We start from the raw sequence: 25,616 nt of genomic DNA, 5'->3' as shown, positions 1-25,616 counted from the left end.
CTGGCAAATTTTGGTAGACCAGCCCCGATCACTGTTAGGGGGATCCAGGGGGGTTTCTCCCCCAAGAAAATTTGGGAAAAAGACAGACCAAAATGGTGAACTTTACAGTACATTTTTCTTGACATATTCAATTGTATCAACTTTCAAAGCACAGTAAATAGTAGATGATGACCATAAAGAGCATATGTACCCATAGACATTCTTTCAGAGAGCACCAAAAATAGACACGAGTATGAACCAGAGAGAACAAAGTAAAAGTGAGACCAGCCCCCACATGGTGTGTAGCGAGAAAGCGCAGTGAGCAACCACTACTAGGAGGATTTGAGGGGGGGTTCTTCCCCCAAGAAAATTTTGGAAAGAGACAGACCAAAATGGGGAATTTTACAGCACATTTTTCATTACATATTCAATTGTATCAACTTTCAAAGCACAGTAAATAGTAGATGATGACCTTAAAGAGCACCAGGTTACCCACCCAGTCATATGTACCCATGGACATTCTTTCAGAGAGCACCAAAGATAGACACAAGCACACAGGCCACTGAGGCCGGAAACTGTGGAAATTTCATACATAAGCGACTTGGCACTGAGGGCAGACACTGTGAAAATGTCACACATAAGCATCTGATAACTAGCACCTAGGGCACAGAGGCCAGAAACTATGGAAACATCACACCCAGGCCTGGTCACGCCAGACCAGAAAGCATGGAAATGTCACACATAAGCACCCAGGACAGTAGGCATGGAAATGTCATACATGAGCCTCCAGGTCACTGAGGCCAGAAACTATGGAAATAGCACACCTAAGCCCCCAGGCCAGAAAGCATGGAAAAGTCACACATAAGCACCCAGGCCAGAAAGCATGGAAAGGTCACACATAGGCACCGAGGCATCCAGAAAGCATGGAAATGACTCACATGGCACCTTGGCCAGAAAGCATGAAAAATTCACACAAAGGCACCCAGGCCAGTGGCACTGGAACACTTTTCAGAGTGCGGGTGCTGCCATCACTGTTGCCTGTACATCACTAAAGTCAACTCATGGGATTGTGAAAAATTCAAGAATCACACAAAGAGCAGGGGTAGCAATTGAGCCTCGCCTATTCTGGGACATATAAAACTTAAAAGTATATGCCAAACCATTTAAATACACTGCACTCTGCATACTGCACCCTGCCGTATGGACAGGGCTTGCGCTAGTGATGACATCCTGGTGACATATGTAGTAAAAGGGAATATTTTTAGGCCGGGCAAAATGTTAATTTTGCCATGGCATAAATCTTCATATTTGTAGCACACTCGCCCTCAAGACATCGCCTGAAAGCCTCGGAATAAGGGGGCATGTGGGCTGATGTGTTCATATGTCAGGACTGGGTGAGAATCTCCTGGTGTGCACGGAAGAGCAGAGCAGCCCAACTGTGCTAAAAAGTGGAAATTGTGGTAACATTGAGCTGGCAGGCCCCGCCGCATGGGCACAGGATCAGGCCTCTCTCTGAAGGGTCTTGGCAGGAATGTTAGGCATGTCACTGTGTCTGCGACAGGGTGGTCAGCTGTACCACTTTGCACGAGGAAGGTGAGAAATACTGTCGCTGAGTGCCACAGTGTTTGCCCGAAGGTGGTGAACGGTGCCAGTGTGCCTGATGGAAGACCATCTGTGTCACTGACTCTGGGAAAGTTATGCAGGGGGCACACAAAGGTAAAAGGCAAGAGATGCATAAATGGTACTGTAGTTGTACAGCATGAATGCTTAAGATGTATACATTGGGCCGAGGCGAGGGTGATCGTGCACACTATTGTTTCCACAGATTGATGAGTCATTCGAGCAGAGATGTAAAGGTGCATGGAACACTTGAAATATGTATATTTCTGTTATTAAATATAGCCTAGCGTGAGCCTATGAATGAGATTAAAATGATGCAAACTTCGGTAGATAAGAGTAACAAGACACAACCAGATAGAGTATTGCCCAAGATCCAGTGCTTAATTTGTAAAAGAATAAGTGCCGGTGCTCACAGTGCTGCTCGAAGCTGCAAAATGTCAGTGGAGTCGAACACGAAGGCTGCATAGCCTTAATGCCACCTCATGCCTCTTTAATCCACCACCAGACATCCCCCTCCTCTTGATCTCACTCTTGCAGCTTCTCTTTCACCTTTGCTTGTCACGGTTTTTTCTGTCCTTCTCTTCCTCTTCTGTTTTTCTCCCTCTTGCTTTGCATCCAAGTGTGATGAGTTAAAACAAGTGCTGGTCCTTAAAAACAAGTGCCGATAGGCTCCACCTGTAACCACCGGCGCGAATTGAGTGCTTGCACATTAACCCTCTAAGCTCAATGTTTCATAAATAAAATCTGAGGGCTGAGACTCCCCAGTCTATGAGTTCCCGGAGTGTTCTTTCTTCTATGTCCACCAAATACCACAGAGAGAATGGGGGTTAATGGGAGGAAAATAAAGGGAGATCAGAACACTAGGGGTGGCTGACAAGAACACTGCACCACGTGCCAAGACATCCCTTCTAAAGCCTACACTTATTTCGTCCTTGGTACAGCAGTGATGGCACAATACAAGTAACAGAAACATATCTGGGCTTTATTGTGTATTAAAAAAACAATCCAGTAACATTGGAAAATTTACTGTGGTGTTACTGTTGAAAAACTATTTTACCTTGCGGCGCAGACATCATGCAAAGGCCCTTGTGCTTGGCATATCAATTAGTCCTGTGCAGACAGGTTCACATCTGCAGCAGAATACAAAATATCATGTCCATGTCCAGCTTTTCAGAAGAGCTTCAGACTAGTAAACTAGGTAGTAAACTAGGACTGCACCAAAATCCTGCAGACAGAGCACAAGTCTAGCTGAGCAGCACGATGCGTTCTGACACTTGCAGTGACTTTCCATTAGAGATACAGGCTACACAGCCTGGTCTATCTGAAAGTGATGCACACAACATGGGCCCTGGGGCAGCCGTGCCGACACACAGTGTAACATTCTGCAGGCCGCTGGACAAGGAGCACCTTGCTGTTTTTTTAAAATTCACAACAAAGTACATATTTGTTTCTGTTAATTTAAGACACCTACTATAGGTTCCACCCCATTCGGCCGCCCTTTACTCTGATCTGCCTTCAGTGAAACATACTCTCCCTTGCACCACTGTGTCTAGGATTTTTTACCGAAAAATCAACCTCAATCAAGCCTCTAGCATGAAAGCATAACTTACAGTCCTTGCCAATTACATCTGTGCGCCTTCTTATATTACACCTGTTTGAGGCATTTTCTAAACTTCCCTTACCTTGCACTGCTGGGAGGCACCGTGCTGGAACTGGCAGTTTCCATACAGTGCTGCAATTGCAAAGCAGCATGTGCACTGCACACCATCACCGATGTCAGCCAGCATTTGGTGGGGGCCCAGGCCACGATATGTGTGGCTTGTTTCCTCTGGTTTCATTTTCAGGTCAGTGCATGCGAGCTGTTAAAGTAGGCTACGCACGTTCAGTTTCTCAGACCTCAACAGACTTTCCCAGCCTGCCTCGCCCCCAACTCACCCATCAGCCCGCCCTCAACCACATAAATAATCCAATTTGAATAATGACCTTCCCTAGTGAAATGCGGCGTGCACTGCTGACATCACTAACGTGACGCAGTCATCAAGCCTGGACCTGGGAAGGTCATCGTCTGGAGACATATCAGGAAAACATCTGAGAGCCGTACACAGGTACGTTTATTTTTTTTTCAGTTTAGTAAAGTTTTATTGAGCTTAAAAGAAATGATACATCATAATATAACAACAAGAGATAGAGCAAAATCAATAGGAGATATTCATGAGAGATAATTGGAAATCGAAGAGAAAAAGAAAGAAGATAAAAGAGAAGGGAAAAAGAGGAAAATAGAAAGAGAAAGGAAAGAAGGGGGGTTAAGGAGGGGGAGAAGAAGATAAGAAGTTAGAGAAAGGTAGCCAGGTAAGATCAGACTTAATTTTTAAGGTGACAGATGAAGAGGAAGCAATTGCAATTCTATGCTCATCACAAACAAAATTCCACCATGTCTGCACAGACAATTTAGAGTTATCCTTCCAGCAAGACAAGATTACTTTGAATGCAGTTGCAATAAATAGATCAAACAATTTAGCATTATATGAATGTAAATCCAAAACATCAGATAGAGAACCTAAAAAAATATGCAACGGTGAAAATGGTTCAGAAAAGTGAAAAATACGCATGCAATATTTCCAAACTGAGGACCAAAAAGTAAGAACTGGTGGGCAATCAAATAGGAGATGTATGAGTGTGCCTGGATTAGAGGAACATGACCAACAAAGGGGTGAGGAGGAAGGGGAGAATTTTGAAATGCTTACAGGGGTAAAAAGAGCTCTATGGTATAGGAAAAAAAGTGACTGAGTAATACGGGCCGAAACTGAAGTCTGAAACAGTTTGGACCATAATCGGTCCCAAATATCAACAGATAACGAGAAAGATAAATCAGTTTCCCAAGCAACTTCAGTAACAATTTTAGGTCTAAGACCAACATTCTCTAATAACATTTTATAAATCAGAGCAGCTTTGGGTATTTGTTGAGTAAACATAGGGTATAGAGGGGTGGAAGGAGTAAGGGAAGGAAGGGTATCAAACGTAGGGAAGGTAGATAGGTGAGACACAATGGCAGCGGTAATAATGTCAAATTCTTTGCGAGACTGTAAAGGTAAATCAAACTTAGTTTGCATTTCATCAAATGAAATAATGGTTGAATCAGAAAAAAATTGATAGACAAACAAAATATCCTTTTCTTTCCAATACTTGAAGTAGAAAGATTTACCCTTGTACTTAAGATATTTGTTATACCATATACTGGAGGAAAGAAATGTTTGTAGGGGAGATGAGTCTTTTGAGAAGATATCATGTAGCAGTGTATGAGAGTATTTCAAAACAGGGTGATTTGTCAAGAATGAACAGTTTGACATAAAAGAGATTGTTGAAAAGTAAAATCCTTTAACAAAGACCGTTCAACTGCGATCCATCTGGGTAAGGGGATATCAGTAAAATCGAACGCTAATGAAAAAGCTTGTTTTATTAAGAAGGCAGAATGGTACGATCGGAAATCAGGGAAGCGAACTCCCCCTTCAGATTTAGGGCGTATAAGTTTTTGTAGGGAAATGCGGGGTCGCTTATTGTTCCACAAGAATTTAGAGCAGATAGAGTTTAGCCTATTAAAATACAATTTAGGGATTTTCACAGGAAGCATGGAAACAGTATATAAAATATGTGGGGAAATCATCATTTTGATGGTGTCTAAGCGACCCCACCATGAAAGGAAAAGAGGAGACCATGTCTGAAGGAGTGATTGAATTTTTTGAGTAAGGGAGGTAAAGGTCAGTTTGAGTGTGTCACGCAGAGTAGAGGAAAACCAAATACCCAGGTATTTGATCTTGGAGGGACACCAAGCAAAGTCGGTTGAAGCAAACATATACTGGTAACAGGATGAGTTAAGGGGTAGGACCTCTGTCTTGGAGAGATTAAGTTTATAACCAGAAACAGATGAATATAAGTGGACTTCTTCTAAAAATGGGGGAAGGGAGGAGACAGGGTTAGCCATGTAGACCAGAACATCATCAGCATAAGCTGATATTTTTGTCTCAATCGATGATTGTTTGAATCCCTGAATGAGGGGGTTAGAGCGAATTTTAATAAGGAAGGGTTCAAGGCAAAGAATAAAGAGTAAGGGGGAGAGAGGACAACCTTGTCTTGTTCCTCTGGATAAGGGGAAAAAGTTGGAGAATTGATTATTAACAAAAACACTGGCACGGGGAGCAGAGTAAAGGAGACTAATCAGAGAAATGAAGTGGGGACCAAACCCAAACCAATGCAATGCCTTAAACATGAATTTCCAATTAATGCGATCAAACGCTTTCTCAGCGTCCAGTGAAAGGGCAGCTAGAGGGGCCTTGAATCGATTACTGTGGGAAATAATATTGGCAAAAACACGGGCATTGTCTGCTGCAAGTCTACCTTTCACAAAGCCAACTTGATCGGTTGTGATTAACAGAGGAATAAGGGAATCTAAGCGAGCTGCTAAAATTTTGGCAAAAATTTTACAGTCGTAATTAATAAGGGATATGGGACGATAATTTTTGCACAAGGAGTGGTCCTTGTCAGGTTTGGGGATTATGATTATGAGGGCGTCCAAAAATGAGCCAGATGCTTTAGCATTTGCAATAAAGGAATTAAAAAGTTGTAAAAGGTGAGGAACAAAAATGGAGTGCATGTTGGCGTAAAATTCAATTGGGAGACCATCTGGACCAGGGGCTTTCGCTTTCTTAAGGGAGGTAATAGCCTTGAGGATTTCCTGAGGGGTAATGTCAGATTCTAATTGATGGAATTCTGTAGGAAGAGAAGGGGGAGGAGGAAGGTCTTCGAAGAAACGGGAAAGATCATCCTCACCAGGATGTGTATCATCTGTATACAGGAGTTTATAATAATTATGGAAGACCTGTGCAATATCCTCATCAGAGGAAACCTTTGAATTAGTTTCTTCATTGAGAATAGAGCCAATTGATTTTCGCTCAGCTTTAATTTTAAGATAATTTGCTAGCATTTTCCCCGCTTTATTTTGACCTCCATGAAATTTAGATTTCACCTTCAAAAGGGTGTTGCAAGCTTCAACTGTGGCAATTTGATTAAGTTCAGATTTGGCTTTAATAAGGTGGAGGAGAGCATCTGGATTCTTGGAAGAAAAGTAAGAGTGTTCTAGGGTCTTAATGTTGGAGAGTTGAGCGGTGTATTTGTCCCTGTTAAGTTTCTTTTTCCTAGATACATAAGAGATTGTGAATCCTCGCAATGCAGCTTTAAAAGCATCCCAATTGTTTGAAACTGATGTGTCTTGGGGTAAATTGAGGGAGAAGAATTCAGAGATGAAACTTTTAACTTTAGACATAAAAACAGAATCAGAGAGAAGGAAAGTATTGAATTTCCAACGATTGAAAGAGGTGGCGGTGTGGGTCAGGTCAAAAGTGGCATATACAGGTGCATGGTCCGAAAGGAAAATGGAGCCAATTTCAGAATGCTGAATCGCAGGGAGAAGGGATTTGCTGACAAGAATATAATCAATTCTGGACCTGGTGTGGTGAACATTAGAGTAGAATGTGTATTCGAGTGAGTCCGGATTACAAGTTTTCCACACGTCAAAAAGGGGACGGGAGGCAATTGCTGATTGGAATGATTTATGTGTCTTATCCGGCTGGAATTTGGAGGAGGATAATCTATCCGAAAATGGGTCTAACCATTGGTTAAGGTCGCCAGCAAGGACCACGTTAGGGCAGTCAATAGATGAAATGAGGATTTTAATATCATTCCAAAATTTAGGATCAGGACGGACAGGACCATAGATATTTAGGAGCACCATAGTTTTGTTTTGTATAGACACTTTTGACATAACCCATCGACCCTCAGCATCCGATTGAGAAGATAAAATTTGAACATCCAAACCTTTACGAAATAAAATAGCAACACCGCCTTTTTTATCAATCGCAGGAGAAAATACCACTTGACCCACCCATGCCCTCTTAAGCTTCAGCGATTCGACATCTGTACAATGCGTTTCTTGGAGAAAAGCAATCTGAGCATTTAACTTGGATAAATGGGACAATACCTTTTGACGTTTAACTGGGTTGCCGAGACCACGAACATTCCACGTTACAAAGTTACACATGATGGGAGGTAAGGGAGGAGGGTAACAACTGGGTCCAATACACTTCAGGTAGGAAGCTAAGGGGAGAAACAAGGAAGACAAACATGTTAACAATACAAATTGGGTAAATATAGGAAAACAATATAAGGAGGAGCATCACAATCAATAAAAAGAATAAATAGTAATAATGAGGAGCACTAGAGACCACAAGAAGAAAGACAAAACGGGATACAAGGAAGATAACGGAACATGAATGAGCAAGGAATATGCAACAATGGCCTGTGAAAAAGAGGAGAAAGAAAAAGGAGAGAAAAAGAAGGAAATAGATAAGAAACAGGTCAAGGCAAAGATGCCAGACTTGAGAAAAAAGAGAAGAGCTAAGTAAAAGAAGCATGGAGACGCCAACGCGGGCGCCTATCCAACAGAGCGAGGAAAACGCGGGAATATAGGTAGGATATAATCAATAAGAAGTAAAGTTATAGCAAGACATGACAAGAAAGAAACCGGGACAAGGCCACAACAGTCGTCAAGACAATAGAAAAATGATTGCAAAAAATAGAAGAAAGTTAGTTTCAGTCATTGGTGTCCATCGTGGGTGAAGAGACGGTGAGAAGATACTCTCGAAGCTTCTGCGGATCATCAAAGGTACGAGAACGGCCATCGTGGGTTATTTTGCAGAGACAAGGATGAAGGATTCCATATTGGATGTTTAGTTCCCTCATGCGTGGACGCAGATTGAGGAATTCCTTGCGACGAGCATTCGTAGCATTCGACAAGTCCTGGGCTATGAAGATGGTGTGGCCTGACCAAATGAGGCGACGTTTTGCTCTGGCAGCTTTAAGAACAGTCATCAATTCGGTGAATTCCAGAAAGAGCAGGATGATACCTCTGGGTTTGGCCGAGTTGGACGTTGGTCGACCCAGACGGTGTGCACGCTGTATGTTTAGTGGGATAGAGTCTGGTTGGAGACCCAAAAGCTCGTAGAGGAGTTTGCGGACGAAGGTCACCATGTCACCCTCCCCAAGGGACTCCGGAACACCATAAATACGGAGGTTATTCCGCCTGTTACGGTTTTCAAGGTCCTCAGTGTGAAGTTTCAACTGCTGTATCTCCTTTTCAAGAGTAGGAATTTTTGTAGAAATATCCTGGACGTCACTAATGCGTTGTTCTAGTTGCAGGACTTTGTTTTCCATGACTACCCATCTGTCTTCAATCTGCTTGAGCTTCTCATTAGTTGCCACCATGAAAGGTTGTAGGCCACGAACCTCTTCTAAAATGGAGTCCAGCACCGGGTTTTGAGAGGTGCGAATTGGGGACGGAGGGTCATTCTTGAGGCGTTTTGGGTTTGTTCCGGTGACAGACGCTCTCGTATGTCCTACGGTCTGAGACATGATGCCACCAGAGGGGCAGACTAGGAGGACCACAAGAATAGAAGCCAAACCAAATAGTAAAAGTTGTGAGACCCTGAAAGTAAATGTGTAGATAGAACTTGATGGAAGAGGTCATGGACAAGATGACAGGCAGCACTGAAGAAGCACTAATTCCAATCTACAAGACAGGTGTCGAGAGACAGCAAAAATCAGGAATTCACATCCATAGAACCATCCAGGAATAAAGTGAGGAAGAAAACAGCATAGCGTCCATGGGTAATGGGAACCATGAGATTAGTTCGATGATCCACGGAGGGTTAGTGGTGACAGAAAGGTAGGAATATAACAATTGCGCAGATATCACCTCAAAATGGCCGCCGATAGGAAGTACTAGTAGCAATAGGTAAGCTGAGGAGAACACTGGCGCCAATAGTCACAAAGATGCAGAGGAAGCATGATGCGCAGAATTTATGTCATACCTTGTCTGAATGTGACCTGAGAATGCAGCATACGAGTAGATACAGCGTTGGAAACGTCAGGAAAATGGGACGCGAGCGCGGCGACACAAAATGGCGGCCGCCCGCGTCCCGGTATTCGGAACAGAAGCTGCGGTGAAAAAATATGTTAAAGCGGCAATTTCAGACGCCGCTGCCGGTCGCAAAGCACGGGGACCATGTTCCGCCGAGCAAAAACAACTTTTCCTGGCGTCCGTAAGATGAAAGGACAGCAATATATAGGAAGAACTCCCGCGTCGTCACGGAGCTCAGCCGGGCAGCGCCATCACACGCCGGCGCGTAAGCCACGCCCCTTCAGGTACGTTTATTTTTAATAATTACAAGGCCTACAGTACTACTCGGAAGAAACTATTGTAAACTGAGGGAATATGAGGACAGGAAGGAGCGTAACTTTCCTTCTGTGTGAAGAAGGGCCGGGAGGGCAGAAGATCACAGCAGAGTCAGAGCCAGGTATTCACTCTAGTCTGCCCCAGCAAAACCGGCCACCTCTGATAAAACCGGCCCCAACACCATCCGGCCTACCCGGGGATTGCCCGGTGCCCGGAATTACAAGTCCGGCCCTGACTTCAAAGGAGGTGCTAACAGGAGAAATGTTTTTATTTCTCCTTTCTTTTCTGACTGCATGCGTGCTGCACTGTGCAGCAAACATACAAACCGGGAAAAGCTTTTAAACGTGTCTAGGCATGGTAATTTGTACAGGATGGGTGCCCTTCCTCTACAAAACGTATGTCAAACTATGCACACACTATGGCACTAAGATGTGTACATGGTGCGCGGCAGCTTAAATTAGCATTGGCACTAGGGAAAGGGGAGGAGAGAGCCATATCTTTGTAGTTATGGTGCCCTCCTGCTCCCTCCCTCTCACACAGGGTACTGCGCTGCGTTGCTTGCTTTTTTAAAAATCTGACCAAAAGCTTCCTATTTCATTACTGCGGGCAATCAACTGGTAGATGAAAGCCATAAAGAAGTCATTGAAGCTGCTGATACTGCTTGTAGATTCTCAAGCGAGATAAGGAAGAGTTGTGAACAGCCTGGCGAATCCGTGAAATGCCTGAATTCAATCAAGGTTTGAATTATTAAAATTATGGTTTGAAACATTTTTAGTGACTCCTGTTACTGGTAGATTGGCATTGACATCAAGCATTGGAAAGCTTGATTTGACACATTGGCTCGAATACTTGTGGGAATCCGCTTGATCCAGTGAAAACCAAACGCACTTATCAATTCAGATCAACTTGATTCAGCTCGTGGCACCGGGATGAACTTTTACCATACTGTACTTAATTTTCACCTCTTTGAAGAGGACTGCTAGTGGGGTGACTGAGTGAGTGCTAAAGAGTGTGAGGGAATGTGGGAGAGATCTTGCTTGTAGAGACAGGCAGTGACAATGGGGTACATTTTCAAAGTTGTCAGGCAACGCAGCACTCAAAGTTGCTGCACTCTGTGGCGTAAGTGGGAGAGCAGGTGAAAGCCATATGGCTCTCTAAGGTATGGTGCTGTCCTCTCCCCTCTGTCAAGTACCACACACACGCACACACACACACACACAGATCTTTGCACTAAAGTGCAAAAGATTATGCATCATGTCTAGCATAGGTTTTAAGTACTGGTAGGGAGCTCCTCCAATAAAAATTCAATGCCTAGACACACTTTAAAATTATTGCCGCTTTAGATGAGTGCTGTACAATGCAGCACACATGCAAAATTGGAAATGTTTGGGAAATAAAAGCATTTCTCTACGTTAACATCAACAAAGAGGCATTATTTTTTGGCAAAGAACCCTGCCCAATATTGTTAGTAGCTAGGGTTTTGCGTCAAAAAGCATGGATGGTTGTATAGGGACGCCCATGACTCACCCATGGAACTCCTTCCTGGCACAAAGTAATACTTTCAGGCACCTTTCCAGCACAAAATGTGCTGGAAAGTAAATTCCAAATAAACATTTTGTGCCCATGTGTAACACTTTTGTGATGCAAATCCTAGGCAAAATGTTAGTAAACCTGCCCCAATATTTCTTTTGGCTAGACACTTGGAGACATTTTTATTTTAAAAGTGCAAAGTAAAAAGATGAGAGGAGGAGAGATAGAAAAAAGAGGTGTAGCAGAATATGAAAAATTAAGGGATCCCTCTAAAACCTCAGAGGAAAATGTATAGGAGGTAATCAGTCGCACAATTGAAACCCGGCCAGCATGATTCACAGACCCCAACATCTTAACTCTGGAAAGTGACTCTCAGATCCCTGGGACAATTGAAATGTTTCGCGTTGCAAAAACAGGGAGCCTTCCACACAGCAGGACTTTCCTGACATTCCCTTTCCACCGGAAAGCCTTGGAACTGGAAGCGTAAAAATGTTACCGTTATCCAACAGAACAGAAATGTTATAGAAACTCAAACATTGGAAACAGTTTTCAAATGACTGACAACGCACTGATGTGTGTCCTGCAGTTCCTCTCATTGAGTGTGAGTATTTCTATCAAAGGCAGACATTATCTCTGAGAAATTCTACCTTATGAAAATTAAACTATTTGTAATAATGAGAAGATAGCTCAATGTGCATGCTCATGACAGCAAGGAATTCCACTGTATAGCTCCTAGTGAAGTCAAGAAACACAGTTCCCATGTTGCCACATGGCAGGTGAGCATAGATCATGAAGTCCTGTTTATTTTATTTTCATTCAGGTTCTTGTTGTTTTCCCAATTAACAGTACCAGAATGCAAAGTGAAAACCGGAACTGGCTTGGGCCACTTTGAGAGCTCTGCATTAATGAAAATAACTTAAAAATCACTTATTACCTCCTAAATTACTTAAAATATTACCTACCTTCGATACCTCTCAGGTTCTGGCCATTTTGCTTGAAAATGCCCATTTGCCACATATTTTACAAATTAATTGGGCAAAAATTAGGATGGTCCCACAAATAATTTTGTCTCACAAAAACGTATGGCAAGTCTGCCTGCTTTGGTATAGGAATGGGAGGGGGGCGGAAAGGGCCTGCCGAAAGGATGGTGGTGGTGCTGTAAGGCACAGCATTCAAGAGGGAAGTCACTAATTAAGAGAGTGCTGCTGACGTCGTGGCAAAGACCCAACACAGGTAGGCAATAGTGGGAGATGGTAGGGAAGTGCAAAATAGTGGAGATACAATCGGAGGGCTCATACTTTTCGCTCATACATTGCAAAGGGAGATACCAATGAGAAAGAGGGTACAGCCCACACTTGAAAGGTGATTTATAGAGTGACACTGCAGCATCATATTGGTGCAGAAAGTATATTGACTGACCAAAAACCAGGCAAACAAATACATTTACAAATAAAAGAAAGTCTTCCTGTTGTCTCATTCATCCCTTGAGGTATATCTTCATTTTCAAAAGTGGGGCTCTAACACCACTTAATTCTTGTCAATAACTTACATCTGTAATAATTCATAACATAAGCACAATCAGCACATACAGCCAATTCATTTGTAATCAATTATGAAACATATATGCGCGCAAATGTAAAAATTCAGTCAATTGTTTTGAATTTTCATCAGTCCATAATGAGAGTGATAAGTGGACAATAGATTGAGTATAGGAAACCTGAATTACAGCAAAATAAACGAACAACACAAATAAACATAATACACAGTCAAAGCTAAAATGGAAGAGGAGGTAAAAATAATAGGTGGTTGTGAAGGTTCCACAAACAGAGATTTTACCTACACATGTCAAGCCTAACTTCAATTGGCAGTATGGTAGCAAACAGAAGGGATGTGACCTGCAGTCCTGATAAAATCTTGCTTTACATCTTGTGCTTTCTTTAGTTTGGCAATGGCCTCCATCCAAAGCATCATTCCTTCTCTTGCTGTACTCCTCGCAGGTTTTTGTGCTGTGCCACGGGCTCCTGCAGCTGTCTCAGCTCCTCTACAGTGCATACTTCAAGAGCAGCCTGACCACCATTGAGAAACGCTTCGGCCTCTCCAGCTTCTCCTCTGGCCTTATCTCCAGTCTACATGAGGTAAGCAAGGTCAGCGGGACAATGCAAACAGCAGGTCCACAAGATGGCTGCAGATCAAAGTCCTTAGATTGACTCAACGTTAGTAGCCAAGCGCTAAGGTTAGCTTCTGTTTTGGATCGCACACTCAACTACAAAACTCAAAATGCTCACATATCTTCTTCAAAAATACAGTTTTACAGTTTACTGCTTTTAGACTATCGAAGAAGCAATACTTTTTCTGATGAATGATAAATAAAAAGTGAAAACTTTTTTTTAATCAAACCAAATAAAAGTATTTTTAAATTGAACTGAGAATAACTTAGCATATATTCCTACAGCCCTTTCTATGGAAACGGCTACCTATTCCCATTTGGACTGTTGTAGTAAGCTGTGTGCTGACATTCCAGCCAGAGTTTGTCAAATGCTTCGAATTTCTCACTGCCCTCAATATATCAATCATTTGTAAAGCTCTCCAAATCACCAGTGAGTGTCTCAAGACACTGGGATTGCTAGCTGCGTTGTGGTAATCTGTTCAATCGAACAGTCAGGTCTTGAGTCCTTCCCTGAATTTCTGCAGCAATGGAGTGGTCCTTAGGTGCAGGGGAAGGTTGTTCCAAGCTTTGGCCACCAGGTGTTAGAAAGATCATCCTCCGCTGTTGCCTCTGCAGATTTGGGGGGTCTCCGAAGAAGAGGGAGACGAATTGTAGGTGCCTGGTCGGTTGGTGAAGGTCATGCACTTGTTGATGTATGCCAGTCCCTCATTTTGCAGGACTTTGTGTACATGGGTCAGCATCTTGAAGTAGTATCTGCTCTGAATCAGGAGCCAGTGTTGCATTTTCAGGTGAGTTGTGATGTTGGTTTGTCTGGGGAGGTCAAAGATGAGTCTAGTCACTGAGTTTTGTCTAGTCTATAGTCTCTTCAGGAGGCGTGCAGTGATTCCTACGTACTGTGTGTTCCTGTAGTCCAGCTGCTGGTGACGAGTTCCTGCGTGACGGCCTTCTGTAGTTGACTGGGAGCCACCTGAAGATCTTTTGGAGAATGCGTAGGTGTCGAAGCATGCCAATGAGACTGCATTTACCTGCTAATTCATGGAAAGCTTACTGTCCAAGATGATGCCATGGTTGCGGGCATGGTCCATTGGACGGGGCTTGGGATGAGATAAGTGGGCAATGATGGATCATTCCACGGCAAGGTGTTGTTCTCAAAGATGAGTAATTCCACCTTGTGCGTGTTGAGCTTGAGACAGTTGTCCTTCATCCATTCATCAACGTTCAGTATGCATCTGTGGGAGTTGGCTCTTGTGATGGAGGGGTGACAAGGTGAGAGGGAGCTGGGTGTCATCAGTGTAGGAAATGGTGATATCTGAGGGTGTTGACCAGGGGCGCATGTACGTGTTGAGGAGGGTCTGGCTGAGGGACGATCCTTGGGGTACACTGCAGATGGTTATACTAGTATCCTGTGCGAGAAAGCATAACACTGACATTGGCTTCCATTCAAGGAAAGACTCCTTTTCAAAACCACCTGTCAAGGCTTGGTATCACAATAAAACCCAGGCATCATAGGAAAACTACAGTGAAAACAGTTTACACGGTACAAGAATACAGAAGGGGTTAGAGTCAGTGCATAGCTATTCTGCACCTTGAAAATCAGTGCTTAATTTGTGCCAGTTTTGCTTGTGGTAGAAATTGGCATTCATTTTAGGGAACAGGACTTATTTTTTATCTTCAGACTTTGACCTAAAGCAAGAGTGAGACAGGCAGGAAAGGGAGGAAGAAGGAAGAGAAAGACAGGAAATGAGTGACCATTGTCATGTTCCAGGAGACCTCGGCCACAAAAGATTTGTATATCGAAGGGTTCCAAAATGGGCAAACCGTCGGGCGGCCTGTTTATAGGGATTAATGTGGCTGCTGGCGGCAGTTTTAAGGTCCTTCCAACTCACAGCCAAAATTATCAAGCTGTGCTCTTTAAAAGGTGTGTTTGTTTTCATTCGGTGAACTTTTATAATAATGACTTCCGTTCTGTTCCGAACAAGAATTTAATTGGGCTTTTTGATTTTATTTCAAATTTGGACACACAGTTTAATGTTGGGGACCCTATAGGGTTCTGTTGGGGGGTGATTTTAATGCCCAACTTACCAGTAAGGGGCATGATGAAGGGGCGGGTTACTCCGGGCAATCTGTTTTTAGGGGTGCTGAACTTGCTCTGCTCTTAAGATCACACATCTGGTTAATGTCATGGATTTGGTGGGCGGGCATAATACAACTGACAACTGGGGTTGTCGTTCACCGATAGATTTTGTTTTCATCTCCCCTTCACTCGAAGACAGATTTTGTTTTCATCTCCCCTTCACTCGAAGACCAACTAAAGGCTGCAGTAGTCATTGCATCGGATCACGGGGATCATAACCCCATTAAAATAATGTTGAATTCCGCCCCCAGATCTGTGTTCCAGATCGAACACGGGGTTCGAATCTGACCCCATCGACTAATAACCTAAGATTACACTGGAAGGGGGTTGATAGTGGTAAAGTGCTTAAGGAACTAATTAAAGGCAACATGCATCTTGTCGATTCTTGCCTGTCACTGCAAACCTTACACACTGAGGTAATCCAGGATTTTACAAAATTATGCCAGGCCACAAAAATTCTTCTATCTAAACCTGTACCCCAAGTAGAAAGTAGCCCTAGGTGGTTTGACCGAGAATGCACATTGGCTAATAGGAACCTACGCAGGGCCCTTTCAGCCAACCCCAGGTGCGCCACTGACGTTCAGTTGGCTAGGAAGGATTATAATTAGGGCTCCCGGTTTTATGGTATTTATTTTTTTGCCATTTCCGTCTGTATTTATTCATATTTATTTTTGAGGCATTTTTTCTGTATTTATCCGCATTTATTTTTGCCACAAGCAAAAGACGACGCTACAGCTAGTATTTTTTCGCATTTATTTCAGTCCCCAAAAACACAGGTGCAACTGCTTGTTCACGGACACAAGAGCCGAGGGAACAACAAACTAAATGGCAACGAATTCTTCATTTGCTTTAATTGGCTTTAAAGTAGTTCTTGGTTTGTGTGGTGTGCTGAGCTATATTTCTCAAAATCAGTTGCTATTTTTCAAGCCATCATTCTGTCTGAGTAAGTACAGTTTCTATAACCACCTATGGTTCCTCTCATTGGTGCTACGACTCATTCAAGTGTCCTATAAATGTGCACATGAATTACCTGCACCTTGTGGTCATTATTACATGTCCCACACTTGGTTACCCGTAGACTACACTTCCCCTGTGGCCTTTCTACCTCCAGATAAAAACACATACACACTATAGTTTGTAAGACTACTATGACCCATTTGCGTTAAATAACAGACCCTTAGGGCCTCATTTACTAGGCCCTAGCAGCACTTTTGCGTTGCCGGAGTGGCACTTTTTCTGCGCCCCAGTGGTGCAATGTGTTGCAGCATATATGCAAGGCCACGCAAAGCCACTTTCCGTGGTTTTTCATTGCCTTGTAAATATGTGTTACTTTCACGAAGAACACTGCATGAAAGGGGTGTTCCATGAGAGTTGCTGTGGGTCTTCCAACACAACACCCATGGAATCTGAAGCATTCCCAGATTTACGAGCAATCGTCAACCTGGGAATGCATCTGATACCTACGCATCCCGAGGGGTGGCCTATGAGTGGCGCAACAAGGAGAAATTCTTTTATTTCTCCTCATACTTTCTCTTTACTCATTCTGCAGGCACACATAGAAAGAGGGAATTGTCCTTAATGATTGTTTCTGTGCAGGATGGTGTACCTTCCTGCCCAAATGCAATCATTCCTGTGACGCAGGCACCCCTGCGCCATGGTGCAAGTGTGTCTGTGTTGATACACCGCTGCTTTTCATGCACCAGCACAGGGGAGAAGGACAGGAATGTGCTGTATCTTGTAAATATGGCGTATTGCTGCCCTTTTGTTTTGACGCACAGCAGTTGCGCTGCCGTACATCAAACATTTGTAAATGAGGCTCTTTGTTGTTTTTGTCATTAGGTGTCCCCTTCATTTTTTGTCCTCAAGAGAACCCCATACTTGGACCTGGTTTGAATCATCATCGACACTTTTAGCACAGAGTTTTATGTAGGTTTAATATAAGGTGTTCCTGTATTCCAGTGCATTCCAACTGTCTACGTGTGCTCTGGAGCATATAAATTGAAAGTATTTACATTTACTTGGCTTTCCCACGTTTATGTGTTTCCTCACATTGTCACATTGGGACACCCTTCCCAGCTTTTGTTTGTTCATCCTGTGTGTTTTTTTATTGTATGCATTACTGTGTAATTAATTATGTTTTTTGATCTTGCTGCCTTAAATTATGGTCTGTATTAAATTATTACTCGGGTTCTATTGTGTCCTGTGGCTTTAACTTTAAGTATTTATAGTTAGCCGAAATGTGTTCTGGTACATTGTTAACATATATTTAAATGAAATGCAACTGGTAATTGGGATGTGATAAACGCTATGGTAAGCTACAGTCCCAACTTTTCTCTTGATGAGGTTGAGAAAGCATTATATCTAGACTCAGGAATAAAAGCCTAAAACTATATGGAGAACCTGTGGAAATCTACAAGATCAATGAAGAACTGAGGATTCCGCTGCTTACTATGGTTATGGACAGATTTTTCCCCTGTATTATAATTTCTATTTAAACACGGAAAGAGAAAAACCCATTAGAGTGTAGCCTTATTTGCCTCCTAAAGTCCACCATGAAACTTTTGGAGAGAAATGTGGTGCATATAATGTAGAGCTGGCCACGCAGTCAGGTATTTTGACCAAAACATGCTATGTAGAGGAGCTATACTATAAAACAGGCATAATCTCAAATTCCCCATTACACTCAGCACACCTTCTACAAAATATTTCCGAGGCAGGGGAGGAGGGTGCTGGGCTGAGGCTGTTTCTCCGAGCAATATGCAGAGCGGAGCTGCAGGGACGCTTTAGACGGGGTGAAAACACACAACAAAGCCTCGTTAAGAAATGAATGGTCTTTTAAAGACCTGTGAAGTACTCGGGTGTCGCTGTCTCTGCCGGGCTGACACATACGAGGGCGGCCAGGGGTGTCTGAAGCTCTTTGATCCCATGGGCATTGCGCACCATTAATCTGCCCCCTGAGGCCACAGAAATGCATGCCGAATGCAAAACAAGGGCTGGGGCAGCAATAAAAGGACCAGGTGTGTGGAAACTCTGGGCTGAAGCACGGCCGCCTGGCAAAATTTACTAGTATTTTGCCGTTTTTACATATAAATACAGACAAAGGAAAAATTGTTTTCCGTCTGTATTTATATGTAAAAATCCGTTTAAACTCAAAACCGGGAGCCCTAATTATAATGTAGTGATTGCAAATAGGAAGAAGGTCCTCCTGACGGAACGTTGGGAAATTCTTTCTGAGGCTGTCAGTTCAAAAAAATTTAACATCTTTTGGTCCGCAGTAAGGGACCTTCGATCAATGGGCCAGCTATCAACTAGTTTAGTTGCAACATTTCTAGCGATGCCTGGTTAAATCATTTCTCTGAAATTTACGCCACCCCACAATCAGGGATAGAATACTATGTGCCCGGCACGCTGGCCCCCATTGAGATAACTATTTTAGAGGTAGAAGAGGCCATCCAGCAGAGCTTAGGGAATAAAGCTCCGGGGCTAGATGGGTTACCAATTGACTTAATCAAATGGAATCCTGATTTCTGGGCCCCATTGTTTTTGAATGTTTTTAATAGCCTGACTCTTGCCACCTTACCTGCTACATGGGCCAAGAGCAATATAGTACCGATTTTTAAGAAAGGCGATAGGTCCCAGCCGAGTAATTACAGACCCATATCTTTAATAGATAATACCCTAAACATATTGGGGAGAGTTCTATACAACAAAATGTTAACCTGGACAGAGGAAAATAACATTCTAGAACCATGCCAGTTAGGCTTCCTGAGCAAAGTGGGGACAGTTGAACAATGCCTTAACCTTAATTTGGTTATTGGAAAATAAACCATTGCACGGAGGTCACCGGTATACATGGCATTCATGGATTTGTCCACAGCTTTTGAACTTGTCAACAGGGCAAAGCTGTGGTCAATCCTTCTGGCAGGTGGGCTGGATGAGCCGCTGGTACATTTTTTAGCGTATCTCCATAAAGATCTCCAGGCACAGGTGAGGATTGGCATGGGAGGAGAGGTTTTGGGGGTAATTGAAGTAGGAAGGGGGTAATACAGGGATGTGTCCTGGCCCCCCTTCTCTTCATTATTTATATTAATGGGTTGAACAACTCTTTGAAAACTGTTACCGAAGATGTTCCCAAAATCAATGGGAAATCCATCCCTGTGCTTTTATATGCAGAATATGCGGTCCTTATAGGCCGCACTCCAAACTCTCTGCGTATTTTAGTCCAAAATTTCAACAAGTATATGGACGGCTTAGATGTACGTGTCAATTTTAAAAAGTCTTTTTTAATGTGCAGTGGACCTGGGAAGCGTGAGATAGGCACTATCACAGTAGATAGCCAAAAATGTACATGTACGAGTTAATTTGTTTATCTGGGGTTTGTCTTTGCTGCGAACGGCTCCTGGAATGAGCATCTAGCCCATTCCAGGAGCAAGTTCTCAAAGGCCACTAATTCAATTCTGAGTCTCCCCGTCCTAAGACCACTGGAGCTATTTTAGCAATTCAGAAAATGTATAAGCTACAGTGCATCCCTGTGGCTACATATGGGGCTGAGGAATGTATGACGTTACAACGAATTCCGTTGCAACGCGTGCCTTTACCACGCATGCGTTACAACGGAATTCGTTTACCACGCATAACCTTTACCTCGACTACTTGCGTGGTGACGTCATACGTCGTTAAGAGGAAACAGATTTTTTTTTCCGATTTCTCTTAAACGACGCGGATTATGTGCAGATCCCGACGTGACTTCTGGTGAGTTTTTTTATTTGGGGGGGGGGAGACCCCCCCAAGCACCCCCGTTTTACTTTTTACCTTTACCACATATGCCTTTACTACAAACCTCGTAGTAAAGGTATGCGTGGTAAAGGCTCTAGTGGTAACCACGCATGCGTTGTACTGCATGCGTGGTTAAAGATTTCGTGGAAACGGCTTCGTTGTAAAGGTCGTTTCCCGGGGCTGAGATCTGGGGCACAGTAAATAGTTCATGTATCCAACAGGAGGAAAAAAACAGGTTTTGTAGGAAACTGTTGGGTATCCCAATCTCAACACCACAATATATATGCCACAGGGAACTCAATCTTAATTTTATATCTGATTTTATTCGGGCACGACCAGCTCTCTTTTGGCTTTCAGTATGGAAGAATCATGTGACTTCCCTCACTCGAGAGATTATCAGTGACTGCTTAAAGTGTGATAAAGGGATGGAACTCCCCTGGTTGAGTGGAGTACAACAAAGCTTGCACAGCCTCGATAGGAAACATATTTTCCAAGATTCTAGTACAGCTGAAGCAGTATCCAAAAAAGAATAAAGAGATGCTCTCTACTACCTATATAATAAAGAGAGGATTGACTCAGAATCTGTGAAATCATCTGTTCGCAATTATATGTCTATCGAACAGTATTGTCACCCTCTGCATATATATCTCACTTTACCAATGAGTCGCTGGGATAGGAGCTTATTATGCCGCCTAAGAGCTCGAACTGTCAGGTTTGCACTTTGCTTTCCTCTTGGTTACCACCCCAACCTTAATAAAACATTATGTCCCTGTGATGGGAGGAGTGGCCAATCAATTATACATTTCCTATTTTTCTGTAAGTACTATACTAAATACTCTAAGTGGCTTTCAAACCCCTATTTTAAAAAGAGATGGCCTATTAGTTTGGACGAGGCCTATCTGTGTATAGTAACCCTGGACAATGCAGATTTGATCTTTGCACATGCACTTTTCTTAGAATAGCCATTAGTACACGTAAGTCTATTTTGGATCCCTGAGTCTCTTGACAATTGTACAATGTTTTAATGGTTTTAGTCATATTTCTTTCCCAATGAAATGACTTTCAATAGATGGTTCTTTTAAAAATGTTTTTTTTTAAATTTTAATGATCATGTAACATTGTTGTATAATATTATATTGTTATTTCTCCTCAAATTCATAGACTGTTGTTTGTATTTGTCATGATGTTGTGCTTTTATGGGTACTAGGTACCCGAATAAAGTTTATGAATTGAAATTGAATTGAGGGACCACAGGAGAAAGCAGGAATGATGAAAAAGAAGAGGCAAAGCCAATAAGTTTGCCCTGCATTTTGAGTCATAACAAAAAGCATCTTAAAGAAAAATAATTTAATGTGCTCTGATTCAGTGTTCTTCTGAGATGTGAAGTAGTCTACCATCCACTACAAAGCACGCATTCCAAAGGAGGCAGAATAATACACCTAACAGCCAACTGCCTAAGGTGAGAGAGAATTACTCCTCTGAATGGAATCAACACAACTCTGTGTATATTTTAAAACATTGGTAACAATAGATTTTGCAGACGTCTGCACTGTACAGTTACACCCAAAAGAATGAGATAAAGAGACGGGGTGTAGGGTGTTAGAATAAAGTGGAATGAGATGGAAGCAAAGCTAGACAACAATGGTTGCTCCTAAGAAAAACTGTGTGCCCCTATACTTATTTTGTTTTCCTTATTAAACTCTGCCAAAAATGGATGCACTATAATCTTACATTTAATGGAAGAGAGTAAAAGGGATAGAAGGACTACACGAGAAAAGAAACATGGCAGCTTTAATGATGACTTTTTTAAAGTTTCTAACATTAGGCTGTGAAAAATATCTCAATTCTGATGTAACAAGCCAGGGGAATGTTCACAATGCATGCTTATTTTGAAAACTACAGTACACATGTATCACAAAAGCATATTATCCTCTCACCAGGTGCCTAAGCTTGTTTGACCAGAAACTGGAAGGGCTGCACTTAAAAAAATAAATTAAAATTGTGTATGATGCTTTGATGGTACTAAATAGCTTATGCACAGCCCTAAGGCAAAAATAAATCACTTTTCATGAGGGGAAACTTGGAAAGTCTACCTACCTCAAATGAAGGAAGTACTAGCTGCGGATTTCAAGTTTGTCGTGTGCTCTCTGTAAGCAGGCATGCCAGAAGCTTTGATGTTGCTAAGGGCCAAAAATGTTGCAGGGCCCCTATCCTAGCTGAAGCACATAATTTGGCGCCACCCAGTGTTGTTGCAATGTGAGCTTCATCATGAAGGAGCAGATCAGGCCTGCTTTTAATTATGTCATACCTGTTGCAACAAGAGAACAATGCCCCCAGTAAATGCAGGGCCTGTGGCCAAGGGCCATGACTGCTATCGCCTTGTGACGGTTCTGCTTCTAAGCATCCGCACTCAGAAACAATGTATTTATTTATACATTTGTATATAGCGAATGCTTTACCCGTAGGTGTCAGAGTGCTTTACAATAACGCGAAGTACATTGCCTAAGAAACTCTAAGTAACATGGTAGAAGTGATAAAAAGTATGACTATTACCATTACTCATGGTGGGCATTACATATTTACAATTAACATGTTCAGAAAAAAAGAAAACAATTACAAATTGGAAACTAATTTGGAACTATTGGTGTTGCATAGTTACATTTTACATATTTATATAGTTTTGCTTTTGTTTAAGAAGTTTTTATTGAAATGTTCAAGTACAATAGACAGAAGAGAAATTAAGGGCTACCCAAAAAAATATATACAGCATATTATAAAACATAGGTAAGTAAATAACATAATGGTGTAATATGAGCATACATTAGAGATAGAAGAGGGAGGAGAAGAAGGGAGAAAGAAGAGAGAGAAAGAAAAGAAAGAAAAGAGAGAGACAGAAAGAGAAGAGAAAGAGAGGTGTAAAATTGTGTAGAGGAATAATATAAAGAGAAGAGAGAGTAAAAAAGGAAGAAAGGAAAACAAAACTAGTGTACAGGCGTATGAGTAGAGAGATATGATGTAAAAGGTAGGCAAAGAAGATCAGATTTAATTTTGTGTGAGAGAGAAATGGAGGAAACAGTAGTGATTCTATGCTCATCACAAATAAAATTCCCCCAAGGTAATGAAGATATTTTAGAATTATCTTTCCAGGATGATAAGATAATGCAATAAAAAGGTCACATAACATGGAAACAGAAGATGAGTCATCAACATCAGGTGAAGAAGAGCTTAAAAAAAAACATTTTGTAACGATAATCTAAGATCACATTCAAAAAATTTCATGCAGATAGTCCAAACAGATTTCCAAAATGCTAATACATTTGAGCAATCATAAAGTTGATGCCTCAATGTGCCAATATCATTAGAACAGGACCAGCATGGAGGAGAAGAGGAAGGGGAAAACTTAGAAATTCCATCAGGAGTTATAACTGCTCTATTATAAATGAAATTAAAGACAGATCTATCCCCTCCTATTGTGTTTGCCGTGGCAAAATTTTTAATAGCTATGTGGTACATTCGTAAACTTTGTATTAAGCTAAATAATGACAAAAGCATTGCTTGATGATTTTTAAAAATGTAATGCACTGCAATTGTTCCTTTTTGCCTTTGTAATCTTTTAATCTCTGTTTACCTGTACTGTTTTTACTCACTCTCCAAATTGTTCTTAATTCGACACCTTTTAATCATGTAAAATTATTGTAATCTTTTATGATCTATATTGATCGAAATAAAAACTGTATAAATAAATAAAAATAAAAAAAATGAAATACAAAGATTGGGTTATACGAGCAGCAGCAGAAACTTTAAATAACCTAGACCACAGTTTATCCCAAGTTGTAATAGAAAAAGAAACGGATAAGTCAGTTTCCCATGCAATTTCAATAGGGGATTTGGGTCTCTAAGTAACATTTGATAATAGTAACTTATATACAAGAGCAGCTTTAGGTCTGTGTGTTGGAAATAAAAGTTATAAAGGAGAGGATGGAGTAAGAGAAGGTGTATCAGCTGGTTTGTCAAAAGTGGCTAATTGTGATTGTAAGGCATTGGAGATTATGATATATTCATTGATACAAGAAACAGGTAATTGGTATTGTACTTGTAGGGTAGAAAAGGAATAACAGCATTTTGGTGCACCAATATTTGTAGTAGAATGATTTACCATTATATTTAAGAAATTTGTTATACCAAATTGTGGAGGTAAGAAAACATTGAAATGGAGTAAAACCATTACAAAATGTATTGTATAATAAACTCCGGGAATATTTTAAAATAGGGTTATTAGGCAGGAAGGTGCTGTTGGACATAAAAAGTACATTTTGAAAAGAAAAGTCTTTTAGTAAGGAACGCTCAAAAATAATCCATCTGGGAGTGGGGATATCACCAAAATCATAGGATAAAGCAAAGGATTGCTTAATCAGGAAAGCCGAATGATATGCTCTAAAGTTTGGGAAGCGTATACCACCCTCAGACTTAGGACGAATAAGTTTGGTAAGTGCAATTCGTGGATGTTTCCTGTTCCATAAAAAATGTATACAAGTGGAATTAATTTGAGAAAAGTAGGAGATGGGAATCCAAATAGGTAACATGGATAATGTGTAGAGAACATGAGGTACAATCATCATTTTAATAGTATCCAACCTACCCCACCAGGAAAGAAATAGCGGAGACCATGTGAGAAGAAGTGATGTGATTTTAGTAAGTAATGCATTAAACTTGTATCTAATTGTGGCGGATAACGAGGTAGAAAACCAAATACCAAGATATTTAATTTTTGTGGGACACCAAGTAAAATTAGTATCAGTAAACATAAATTGGTAACATATGGAGTTTAAAGGTAAAACTTCTGTCTTTGAAAGGTTTAATTTATAGCCAGAAATACTGGAGTATAATCGGACCTCATCTAAAAAAGGTGGGAGGGAGTCATTGGGGATGGACATGTAAATTAAGATGTCATCGGCATAAGCAGATATTTTGGTTTCTATGGAGTTATAAGAAAAGCGAGAAATATGTGAATTAATATGAATATGTTCCAGGAAAGGTTCAAGGCATAAAACAAATAATAACGGCGAAATCGGGCATGCCTGTCTTGTACCTCTGGATAAAGAAGAAAAATTGGAAAAATGATTATT

General features: G+C 41.6%; 1 protein-coding gene across 2 annotated transcripts in view; it reads left to right on the top strand.

Annotated features, from left to right (window-relative positions):
• The window catches only part of SLCO2A1 (solute carrier organic anion transporter family member 2A1), a 730,981-nt gene that overhangs the window by 368,493 nt on the left and 336,872 nt on the right, over positions 1-25,616 (top strand). For both annotated transcript variants that reach the window (XR_013602305.1, XM_078665791.1), the window contains exon 2: positions 13,411-13,548. Coding sequence is in view for 1 of the 2 variants with exons in the window: in XM_078665791.1 (XP_078521917.1) it covers positions 13,411-13,548 (138 nt within the window). In the remaining variant the exon portion in view is untranslated. The remainder of the gene's footprint in view (positions 1-13,410; positions 13,549-25,616) is intronic.

Source organism: Lissotriton helveticus, chromosome 11 (assembly GCF_964261635.1).
Source record: "Lissotriton helveticus chromosome 11, aLisHel1.1, whole genome shotgun sequence".
Classification (NCBI taxonomy): Eukaryota; Metazoa; Chordata; class Amphibia; order Caudata; family Salamandridae; genus Lissotriton; species Lissotriton helveticus.
The sequence above is the reverse complement of the archived record's forward strand: the minus strand, read 5'-3'. Positions and strand labels throughout refer to the sequence as shown.